This window comes from Citrus sinensis, chromosome 1, assembly GCF_022201045.2.
Source record: "Citrus sinensis cultivar Valencia sweet orange chromosome 1, DVS_A1.0, whole genome shotgun sequence".
In the NCBI taxonomy this organism is placed as follows: Eukaryota; Viridiplantae; Streptophyta; class Magnoliopsida; order Sapindales; family Rutaceae; genus Citrus; species Citrus sinensis.
The window spans coordinates 21,538,304-21,550,502 of NC_068556.1; the positions used below are offsets into that span (position 1 = coordinate 21,538,304).

The 12,199-nt window shown below is 40.9% G+C and overlaps 1 protein-coding gene across 4 annotated transcripts; it reads right to left on the reverse strand.

Annotated features, from left to right (window-relative positions):
• Nucleotides 1–2,283: 2,283 nt before the first annotated feature.
• On the reverse strand, nt 2,284–9,202 carry LOC102620959 (protein TIME FOR COFFEE). 4 transcript variants are annotated; one of them, XM_006489298.4, is made up of 12 exons: nt 8,793–9,202; nt 8,140–8,691; nt 7,870–8,045; nt 7,451–7,772; nt 6,948–7,350; nt 6,795–6,855; nt 6,634–6,702; nt 6,273–6,555; nt 6,093–6,159; nt 5,916–5,988; nt 5,397–5,771; nt 2,284–5,307 (listed from the first exon to the last, which is right to left on the reverse strand). In XM_006489298.4, exons 1-12 carry the CDS (start codon nt 8,890–8,892, stop codon nt 2,917–2,919), a joined length of 4,872 nt encoding a protein of 1,623 aa, XP_006489361.2. In that variant the 5' UTR covers nt 8,893–9,202; the 3' UTR covers nt 2,284–2,916. The 4 variants fall into 4 exon arrangements, with proteins under 4 accessions (XP_006489361.2, XP_006489363.2, XP_024958447.2 ...); XM_006489300.4 differs by having other exon boundaries at nt 5,928–5,988; nt 8,793–9,201; XM_025102679.2 differs by lacking the exon at nt 6,634–6,702.
• Between the last annotated feature and the right edge of the window lie 2,997 nt (nt 9,203–12,199).

Genomic DNA, 12,199 nt, shown 5'->3' on the forward strand with positions numbered 1-12,199 from the left:
TTAGGTCACCAACTATAATTGTTGTTGGTGTTGGCCACATCGATCCTGGCAATTCATAGCATGCATGCTCTTTCCCTTTCCCATTCTGTGTGAAAATTTTTTTGGCATTTGCGTAACAGAGGAATGATTTGATGCCCAGTTGATGACAACAAACTAACACTACTATATATTTACTTACATGAAAGTATTTGATATTTTCTTCATCCATTTTTTTTAACACCCAAAACAAATGGATATTTCTTCGGGTTGAAGCTATGTACCCTTATAATTTTTTTTTTATAAAACTATATTTCACATCAAATGAGAAAAGGGAAATGTGACCTTTTAGCACATTAATTTAATTTGTACATTTCATATTTTGATTGCGAAACCAAATAAAAATAAACATAATCCCAAACATTTAAGTCTCAGTTTGAGTTGCAATTAACGTGGCATTCATCTATTAAATGAGATTTAAATAATTTTATAAATTATAAAATCTATAATCGAATAAATGAGCGACACATGGTATAGAGAATTAAGTTGGGACTTAAATGTTGGGTTCTACAACATTATTGAAGAAAATTTAATGGAAGACAAGGTGCCATTCGCCCTATTCTAAGTGGGAATAGATAATTATTCAAAGAGGTAATTATGAGGTACGATGTATCAGTAAAGAATTCCATAAACCTGAACTTTGCATGATTAACAGGCTAATATTAGTGCCGTTTATCCACAAGAAGAAATTCGAAGTGGAAACGGAAGAACTACAAATTTCAGCCAATCAAAGATTGACAATTAGGCAGTGATTGTTTATGGGGTCAGTAAAGGGCGTGACAACCCAATCTTGTGTTTGTTGATAACGTAATCTCGCAATATTCTAAAATATTACCAGCGACGCATAGGCTATAGAGAGCAGGAGCGTGGGCCCTCTCTCTCTCTCTCTCTCTCTCACTCTTTTTTAATTGATTCCTTTTGTAGGTCCCTTCTTTTGCCAAAATGAAAAATGGAAGGAAGGAACAATACGTTGTCTTTCCTTAGGTTGTCAAAAGAAAAAAAGGGAGAAAGAGAACGATCGAGTGAAACGTCTGTGCCTCACAACCGTCCAAAATATTCTGATTTACGATCCATAATCCCATCACGTTTTTGCATGGTTTAGATGTTGTTTCCACTTTTCTCTTCCCCCGCAGTACCCTGTTTAATTCATATCACAGCTTCATTTTTCTTTCTTCCTTTTACCCACATTATGTAAATTACAGCACATAATAGCCAATTAAAAAAAAAAAAAAAAAAGCTGTCTACTTAACCATTTTTTATGTATTTCATTAACTAAAAGTTAGCATTTTGAATCCGAGTTCTGATTGCTTGGGAGTTCCATAGATTTTTCTCACACACACACACACACACACACAAAAAAGGACAATTCTTTCAAAAAAAGGGAAAATAGGAGAAACACGTGTGTTGTGTAAACTTCGCTTTTAGAGTTCTGAAAGAGAATCGGGGACCACAGCAAGGGGTAAATTTGGCAACTGAAAAAGCGACAACAGTAATATGATTTTAAATTATAATCAAAAGAATAGAGGGGTAAATTTGGCAACTGAAAAAGCCACAACAGCGATGTAATATATTATTATAATCAAAAGAATAGATAAAGTTATCATATCTTTAAAAAACAGACAGAGGACACGTGTAAGATGCAGACAACAAAAAAGGGACGCGCTCTTTTCAACAACCCTACTTTCGTGATTTGTCAATAAGAGAGATTATTATTAAATACATAAAAAAATAATATAATATAATATAATAATATAGACAGGACAACAACACTCGTACACTACTAAAGTGGGGAGATAAGGGCCCCACGCAGCCCCATCACTCACCACACGGAGACAAACATGAGTCCCCAATAACAAGTGCCTGTACGATTCGAACTTCTCTAGGCTCGAGTTTAACCAACTCACCTTTTCTCTGCACACAATATCTGGTCTTATCTCGTCCCTCTCTCCACCCAAAAACAGTAAACCCGCGGGGTCACCACTCTCACTCGCCCTGCCTTCACAGCACCTTCTTCTCGGTGAAAGAAAATTTTGATTCATTGAACGGTGACATTGGCTGATGAAATAGTGTTCCAAAGGCCAAATAATTAAAGACAGTGACTTCATCAGATTCACCACCAAACAAGGCAATAAAATTGATAGGGACATCGAAATTTAACTAATCTAAAACATTTTTGAGAGTGAGAAATCTTTTATTATGTGCCAGACATTGAGACAGCGTGACTTCACACACATATATTTATAAATGTCGAAAAAATAAAAGATGCTACTATTTTACTACTACTATTTCTGAAAAATATAAAAATTCTAAAACAACAGAGGAGAAGAAAATTTGATGAACATAAAAATTTAACCCAAATAAAAAAATGAGGAACCTCCATCACAACCGCCAAAAGAAGGAAAGGGTATATCTTTCTTCTTTCATTTTTGCCCCTCTTTCCTCCTTTGCCCTACAAAAAAAATTTATCGAGACCACCTTCTCTTTCATTGCTTATCCTTTCCCACCACCGAAACCAATAAAATATTAATTAGACTTCAAGATCAACTTTGTCAGATTATAAACACAAGTGTACAAAGCTGAATACACATTTCAAGAACATTTCACAAAGAATCATTTTCCCCCACTGTTTCAAACTTCCTTTCCAAAATTGTGGGTCCGCAACCCAAATGCTGAGTCTTCGGATTGTGCTTTCATCAATGGATCCTCATTTATCCTTTCCATGCGGCCAGAGAGCATGCAGATTCTGTAATTTACTTGGGCAATAAAATCTATTCTCCCTTCAAAATTTATACATCCGCAATCTAATTCATCTCACTAGGCACTATGTATTTTTTTGTTCCCTATATGAGTGTTGCAGCTTAAGGCACCAGGGCACAATTCTTACTCACCAGCGGGTTGTTTCTGCTCCGCTGGTTTCACCTGGACCGCAGTGGGAACTGCATGAACATATGGGAAGCCAGGAGGAACAAGCTGATGTTGCTTCCCAGAAGACTGTGTAGTAGCAAATTGACCAGCATGGACAAGACCCTGTGAAGGCAAGCCACCACCTTTCATATTGCTAACTGCAGCTACAGCCTTGGCCGGATCAGAAGTGCCCGAATTAGAATGAGTAACTGGCGTACATAATGACAGCATCCCAGAAGAGGAAGTTGCCGAGGAGCCAGGCTGCTGCTGCAGCTGTTGATCACGATGCCTTTGGATGAAAAACCCACCTCCAGCTGAGGCTGATGAAGATGTACTCGTGCCATGTTGACCTTGAGGTTGCAAGTAAGCAGCAGCATTGGAGAATAACAGTTGTGCTTGTTGAAATGCATGTTTTGACATTTGTTGCTGCTGCTGCTGCTGCTTAGCTCCAGTACTACTTGAAGACGAGATATTGGGGTTCCCAAGCATTGATGGAACTGGAGATGACTTCCGGCCAGGCATTGATGGTGAATTCTTGGCTTGCTGAGATGTTAATGAGGCTTGGCCACCTTTGTTGCTGGTGGAAGTGGTGACTGTTGTCCTCGGGCTTCCACCTGCACTAGTCTTGGACATTGAAGTTGTGGGTGAACCTACCATCATTGGAGGAGAAGCACATTGGTTATTGTTTGGTGGTTGCCCCTGTGCGGATGATGATTTGGGGTTAGCTGCAAATGATATTTGTGTGTGGCTTTGCTGTGCTCTGCCTTGGTGTTGGGGAAGATTTTTAAGAGATGATGTGGAAGATGGGCCAAGAGATTGTGAAGCAACTTGAGAAGTGCTTGTCCTCCCAGAATTCTTCCACTGCGGAGATTGAGATGGGGGGCTGCTACTTTGGACAAGGTTTTGTGGAAATACAGACAAGGCATTAGGGAACTTTGCAGCCATAGATGATGCAGGTAGATGGTCAGAGTAAACAGTTCCATTACTTGTTGCTGGGGTTTTGCTTCGTTGGGGGGCAGCAGCAAACTGCTGGTGCTTCTGAAGATGCATCATTTGTTGCTGACTCCGCTGCAGTTGCTGCTGCGCAGCAGAAGCATTGGCATTGCTCATAGAAGCAGGCATAACTGAAACATTACTCCGGGCAGGCACAGAAACAAGGTTAAGGGTTCGTGTTGAACTATCAAGTACAGTGTTGCTTGTCATTGCAGAAACCTGTGCATCAGTTAAATCCTGCCTTGAGAAAGCAATGGACTGCCCAACAGTTGCAGGTGGTTTTCCAGTCATCGACTTTCTTTCTTCTTCCGCATTAGAAGCATCATTACCTCCATTTTTGCTTTCTTCAGAAACACGGTAATTCTTTTTCTGCTGTGCTGCCTGGGCAGCAGCCACAATCTGGTAGTTATGCCTAAAAGCCTCTGGAAGGCTCTGAAGAAGAGCAGGATTATGTGCAATGGAAGAAATGTCAAACCCAGGAGCTGTAGCAGCACCATTAATAGGAGCAAATGTCATTGCAAAAGTTTGAGGTGACACAGAATCAACTCCAGCCTTGGAGCTCTGCTGTTGCTGCGGCTTCTTTTCAGATGTACTAGTGGCACCACTCATTGATGCAGTAGTCATAAAAGCAAAGTTTGGTGGGGGTAAAGTCATTGCAAAATTTTGGCCATAAATGTTCATATTTGCACGAGATACACGACTATCCGCAGTTGATGGGCTCTCTTCGCCACCCATTTCACTCTCAGGCTGGCGAGCTTGATGAGGAGCTTGTTGGTTCTGTTGTTGTTGCCGCTGCTGCATCTGTAGTTGAGGTTGGTTCTTTGGGGTTGGAAAACCTTGCAAAGTACTACTGGTACCATTGATGCCACTGCCATGTGGCCTCTGCTGCTGATTCTGTAAATGTTTATGGGACGAAGAGGAGCCACTGGAAATGCTTGCGTTTTGATGACCTTGTTGACTTTGCTGTGACTGAGTTGGTAAAGGTTGCTGTAGTTGCTGCTGCTGCTGAAGCTGTGAAGGATGAAGCATTTGAGAAGAATAGAAAGTAGACCCATTAAAGAATGGCATAGGTTGAGTATGAGTTCCTCTATAAGGAGGCGGTGCTCCTACATGTGCAGAAATTGGGAATGGGTACCCACTGTTCTGCAAAATTGCCAGGTACTGGGTCTCATTGGCCGGCATATTTGGGTAGTTGAAGCTCATTGCTGTGGCTGGAGCTCCAGCTGTTGCAGTAGCACTAACTGTGGCAGAATTTAATGCACTGGATGACACAGCACTACTAGCGGCCGGAGGAGACTTAACAGATCCAGGTCGAACAGCAGCAGCAGCTGCTGCCTGTTGCTGGCTCAAAGGAAAGATAAAAGCTGGCGCGTGCTGAAATTGACAGAACCAAAGAATGCATTGTTTAAAGAAAATCCAAGAACAAAAACCAAGAATTATAAATTGCAGAAAAGACCTATTACCAATATGTTACTAGGAGCTCCTGGTGGTAGAGCTTGCTGAAGTAAAACCTGCTTTCTTTGTGCAGCATCCATAATGGTGGCAGGCTGAGAACTTTTGCCATCTTTCCCAGAATGACTAGGAAAGATTGCCAGACCCTGCCCCTTATCTGGCACAGTATTCACACCTCTTCCTGAAAAGCTTCCTTGCAATTCTGTGGGAGGCACAACATTGAGATTGCACGCTGCCTTGGCGCCATAAAGTGAAGCAGAACCAGCTGCCGCTGGCCAGAAAGGATTCATTTTTGTAAATTGCTGGTGGTAGTGTATATTCCGAGCAATGTAGCAATGCGTTGCACACCTTTTTGGTCTAGGTTGAGAAAACAACACATGTGGAGGCTGCACACAAGAAGTTTTAACTTCTATGAGGAGAAATGAATCTAAAAACATTTGTAGTTAAACACCCAGTTTTTAGTAGTTAAACAACACCGCCCCCCCCAAAAACAAAAAAAAAGAAAAGAACCAAAAAAGAAAGAAAGAAACCACATGTCGTACAGCAGCAGAAGAGACAGCAGTTCCATCCATGGATACAACTCCTTGTAAAGGTGCCATGTATCTGCACATAAAACTAAGAGTCATCTCCCCAATAAAGAGCAAGCAGAACATGAACACAGATTCCCAATCATCAAGAGCATTTAATAGAATCTCAATAATCCGTACCCCATCGGAGGAAGGGCACCAGGCCAACTAGCCATTGAGAGTGGAAGAGGCAAAGAATTTGATTGAGCTGAAATACAAAATGAGTATATTAACAAACCAACCAAGACAAATTTCAAGAGAACAAAATGTTCACAAAGATCATTGTTATTATTTTTTAAAAAGAAGACCCATTTACTTTACCAGTTTTCTCAGGGACTGGAGGTTGCTGCTGCTGCTGCTTTTGGTTTTGGACATGCTGCTGCAGCTTGTTGCCAGCTACGCTACCACTACCGCTACCACTATCCCTATCACTCTTTTCCAAATCAAAGTGAAGATCCACATTCTTCTCTTTACCCACAGCTGGCTTCTGCGGTTCACTTTCTTCAGCTACAGTCTTTGCCTTCTTTTGTTCTGCTTCAACACTCGCATCATCTTTGACAATTTTCACTTCCTTCTCATCAACCTTTCCCACAGGCTTCTGTTCCTGAAAGCGTCCAAATCAACATATTAATTTTTCCGAAACTTGAGATGGGGAAGAGAGAACAAATTGTTGACCTCTCACCGGTTTCATATCTGCAGCCACAAAGTCAACCTCACCGTCCCTTTCTGGTGACGATCTCAATGGAGGAGCCTATGACCCCGGGGGGGTAAAAAACTCATCAATCCCTTTAAAATTTCAGACAAGGAAAAATTAACCATGTTCTTTAAAGAAAAGATCCTCACCATCAGATCTATGTGGAACTTTTCCTCACGCTGGATTTCAACCTCAGATGGCGCTGAATTCCTAAACAACGAAGCATAAAAAATCAAGAAAGAGATCAGAAAAAGCAATTTCTAAACCAAACAAAAGGTTCGGGGGAAAAAAAGACAACTCACGCTTTGTTCACAGCCATATTGTCTCGACGATCATCATCTGATCTGAGACCACCGTTGGATTCCTTCTTGGGGGACTTAGGCTCCTCCTTTGCGACACACAAACCTCCTCCACTCTCCAATTCTTCAGTCAAACCCTTTGAATCAGCTAACAAAGCCTTACTCTCTGGCTTCGCAGACTCCAGCTGTGGCTCAGAGGCTTGTGAGCTCCCCAAATCGTAAGAAATTGAACCATTCTCCGCAGCTGCAGTGGCCGAATTCTTCTCCAAATTCGGTGAAGCTTCGGCCTTGGCAGATTGATCCGTCTCAACCTTTGTGCTAGGCGAAATGGGACTGCTACGCACCGAAAACATCGAAGTATTCTCGTCATCATACTTGACAGGCCGCGGCCTCTTCCTCTTTGGAGCTGCAAATCCAATAAAAACAGAAAAACTCCATCACTTCTTCAAAACAAACCATGAAAAAAATCGAAACCCAAGCTTTATGAGCTGAAAAAATAAGCGCACCAATAACAGACATGGGAGCAGTGGAAGAGCTAGAATTTGTGGGCAAAATTGAAGAAGAGTGAGGAAGTGTAGATGGAGAGTTGGAGATCGGAGAAGAAACTCTGGATTTTGCATCACCGCTGGGCTTGTTGTTGTTGTTGTTATTACTAATTTCCCTTGAAGCCGAATCGGCACCCCCAATTTCTTGCTTCGACGGACCCTGTGGCTGCCTCATCATCCCGTATAAAACTTCAGCGATCTCGATCTCAATCTCATCCTGAGCTGATGACGATGACTTGTTGGTCGTTGATTTTGGTGGCCTTTGCTTCGGTCCGTTGGGCTTCTAAAAACACAAACAAAAAAAAAATCAATACTCAATTCAAGTAATCTCAAAATAGATATTGAAGTAAATAGTAGCCAGCAACTGAAACTGAACTGACCATCTTTTTCCTAACTGAAACATTAGAAGACGAGGGCGAAGCCGGAGCTGGAGTGGCCATCACTGTCGGAACACTAGGCCTCACCGGTGACGTAGACGGTTGCCGGTGAATATGTTCTCCACTAACTCCACCGGCACCGCCACTTGAAGCCCATTCATGCGACCTCTTAGTAGATGCTGAAATTAAAAAAAAAATTAGAACACCAAACAAAACAAAAATCGAAAAAACGCACATGATATATTTAAGAATAAATCTCTTCCACCTCTGTACCTGACCGGGCTTTTCTAGGTACCGACACGCCAATCATCTCATCCGGGGCCTTCCAGGTACCGATGGTGGTTGCAGTGGTGGATGAAACCGTCGGCGGCGTCGCTCTAACAACTTTCGCCGGCGGCGGAAAACTCTTACGACTATGATTATTATTATTACTATTACTATTGTGATTATTACTACTATGATGGTGGTGATGGTGGTGATGATTGTTATGATGATTCAACATCGACGATGATGACGTGGATGGATTCGGTGGGAGCATCCGCATAGAAGAAGAATTTCCTCCACCTCCGTCGTCTTCATCGTCATCTTCATCATCGTTCACACTCTCCTCTGAAGTTTCATCACCTCCATCTTCTCTCATACTCCCGTGCATAAACTTATCGCTTCTCCGCCTCTTACTACTCCTGCTCAGCCGATCTCTCTCTCTTTCCCTGTCACGCTCACGCTCTCTGTCACGGTCACGTTCACGCTCACGCTCACGCTCGCGGTCTTTCTTCCGATCTCTTAGCCTCGCCGTTTCTTGTAACTCCAATATTCCGTCTTCTTCTGCCAAAAAAAAAAAAAATTAACACAAATCAGAATCGATGAAACGACATGGGTTAGTTTGAATAGAAAATAACGAGATTAGATCTGGTGAGAATTGAGACCTGGAGAGTCCCTAAGACTATTACTACGGTGTCGTCTTCTCGACAAGCCATTTGACGCGGCCAAAGTAACTCCTCTTCGTGCTTCTCTGTTTCTGTCCATCTCTGTTTCGTAGTGGAAAATCAGGTTGGCTTTTGATTCTAATCTCGTCTCTCATCAATGGAAAAGTGACATGACTGCGCCGGAAACAGAGTTACTAGTCATCGGAATTTGGAGTTTTCACGGTGGTTTCGGTTTAAAAAACAAAACCGAATAAATTATTCAAAGATCTTCTTCTATACAAGGCGATTCACTAGCCTTGAAAGATCTCAGCTTTCGCTTATCTCTCTCTCTCTCTCTATACTCGTTTCCGCCTCTCTCTCCCTTGTCCTCTTTTTCTGTTGTGCTCGCATCTCATCGACTCATCCTCTTTTCAGCTATTTCACTCTACTCACAAGCCCTTTGAACGGCCACGATTCGTGGCTTTATCACAAGATATAATCTTAACCGTTGATATCTCGACAGATCTAACGATGCATATTGAACGAAACCAACATGGCAAATTCTGGACCGTAGATTAGTATGTTGTCAGTAGGTTTATTAAATTTTTTCCCGGACATTATCACCACGTGTCAAGCCCTTTTCTTCTCCCTCAAGCTTCCGAGTTTACACTTACTATCGATTTGGTATATTACTATATTATTCTAACAAACAAATAATTTTTTTTTAAAAAAAAAACTATGATTTGTACTGTAGTCTCTCTCTACCCCCTGAGAAGGAGTGAGAAATTTGTTGCCCACGAATCACGATCAAATTGAGCCCTTGAATTTCCCAAAGTGATGTCGTTACTGGCTATATCCGGTTCTCCGGTTGCCATACACCTTGGTAAAAGCAAACATGACGATCAAAACTTCAAAAGGAATCTAGGTGACCGCAGAAAATATCGTTCCAACCGGTCAAATTCATTATTTCAGTTCCCACGTTTTCATTTTCCTTTTTAAATATTACAGTGAGAGATTAAATTACAATTTATTTCCAAAATGGCCGCTATCTGGCCCCACAAGAAACAGCTAAATTGGTAAATCCACGGATAAGATCTACCATAACTAGCAAAAGAGAAGATCTACGCCGTTGAACATTGTCTGATGTGGCGATAACGACCTTTAAACAATCCCCAAAGCCAGATTCCAAGACACAAACAAGTCCAAGCTGGCACCGAACCAAGAGGCCCGTGGATGTCGATCAGCGTGCTGGATCAAGACCGTTGGATGTACACAATCGACGGCCACGATTCACTTCGCAGCGGGTGAAAGGACCTCTGAGTCACGGTCACGGAACTTCCGAGAACTGTGGACCCCACATTAGCTGCCGGTGTAGAAATTATTTCCTCGCGTTGGCCTATTGTCACGTTCTGTGGGATGCGGCAGCTTCTGGTGACGTGTACTGGGCCCCACTCGTAAAATTATAAAAAAGCGACCAACGAATCGAAGTATCAAACCTTGAAACCAATTCGCTCGGTCAAATTTCACCGCGCAGTAAGAAAGAAATAAATAAAAAAAGGATTCAAAAGATGAAAAAGTGATAACCGAAAAAATAAACACCAAAACAGAAACCCCACTGCGTTCCCCCGCTTTACTCCACGCGCTTTTGGCGGCGTTCAAATTACGTACGTACTGAAAGCAGAAAGTTGTCCAGCGTGGAAATGTCGTTTTCGTTGCGTGGCAGCAAAAAACACGACACGTGTCAAGGGGCTGGTTCAGCCTTGGATCTTTGTTGCAGAGTTCCCATCGCGGATAAATATCTGTTGTCAATATAGGAAATGATAACTTCACAAGGCGGTGTTGACAATAACTGACGTGGCAGTTGGATAACATTATAATTCTCCATAAATAAAGATATTTATTGTCCGCACTGACAAGTTGGGTTGTGTGAACTTTTATAAAACAATGCTGTCATTTTATTTTACCCAACAAATTTAAAAAAAAAAAAAAACAATTTTTTTTGTGGGGTGACTAAAATGTGGCCACGTCAGAATCGGGGCATACCGAAAATGGTTGACCCACCATTATGGATCCCTTTCTCCTCCGCACTTTTGTCGCTTTATGAATTTTTCATTCCCTCGCAATCGTGAAATCCCCAAGAACTGCCACGTGTACAGTCATGTGCTCTCTCATTAGGCCTCCGTGGCTTCCTTCGTGACCGTACACATAACCCTAGCCGTCAGCCCGTCGCCAGCTCCACTTTGCTTAGTGCTGCGCTCAACACCCATCAGTTGCCGACTCACTGATTATTATTAAATATTATTTAAATCAAAACATATCCTATCTAGTCGTTAGCAAATAACGAATTATATAATAAAAATATGTTTAATAATTATAATCCGCCTTAGTTTAACCAGGCTTGCCCATATCGCCCACTAATTACTTTTTTTTTTTTTCAATTTTAAATTATAGTACAATATATCGATTTATCACAAGAAGATAATTCGCCGTTTATGGGATTTAAAATAGGATGCACGGTGCATATATTGCGTATCTTGGTATAATATTTTTTTTTTCGCTAAAAATATGAAATAAAATATATAATTAATTTATTGGAAAACAAATTTGACCGTGCTGTTTCCAATAACATGTTTTTGATCAACTAATGTAAAATCTGAAATTTCAAATTCTATCGCACTTGGAGAAAATAATATCCTCATTGGCCATCCAGCCAAAGCTTCCTTGATTATTTTCTTATAATTAATTATATAAATACTTGATTATATCTAATGGTATTGGAAAATAATTAGCATGCTCAAGTTAGATCGTAAATCTGACCTCAAATATAAAATATGAAATTAAAATTTATCGATTTGGTCACTAGTGCCGTTTATAGTGGGCATTAAATTAATTTTGCCAGAGATTAAGACAAACAAATGAAACAGAATTCAACATATAATGAATTTTTATTTATTTATTTGGAAAAGTATGAATGTTTAATGTTTAGGCCGTGTTTAATTTAATGTAAATGGAAGAACATGTCATCGTGGCATCTTTTACTTCTTTCTTGTTAGACTCACCACTAGGGATGGCAATGGGCACCGCCCGCAGCGGGTTTGCCATTACCAAACCCAAACCCGCACAAAATTTAAATTACCAAACCCACCCGCAACCCGCAGCGGGTTTTAATTTTTTTACAAAAACCCACCCGCAGCGGGTTTTAACAATTACCAAACCCGCAATGGTATCCGGCGGATTTTTTGCGGGTTTCCGTATTTAAAATCACAAATGTTTAATATATAAATTTATAATAATAACCTCAAATTCCATATAACATACTCAATTTTATATTTAAATAATGTAAATGAAAAATTAAAATTTCCACATCAATTCAACACAAATTCTCAAATTTAAGTATAAATTACACAAATCTATTTAAAAAACACAAA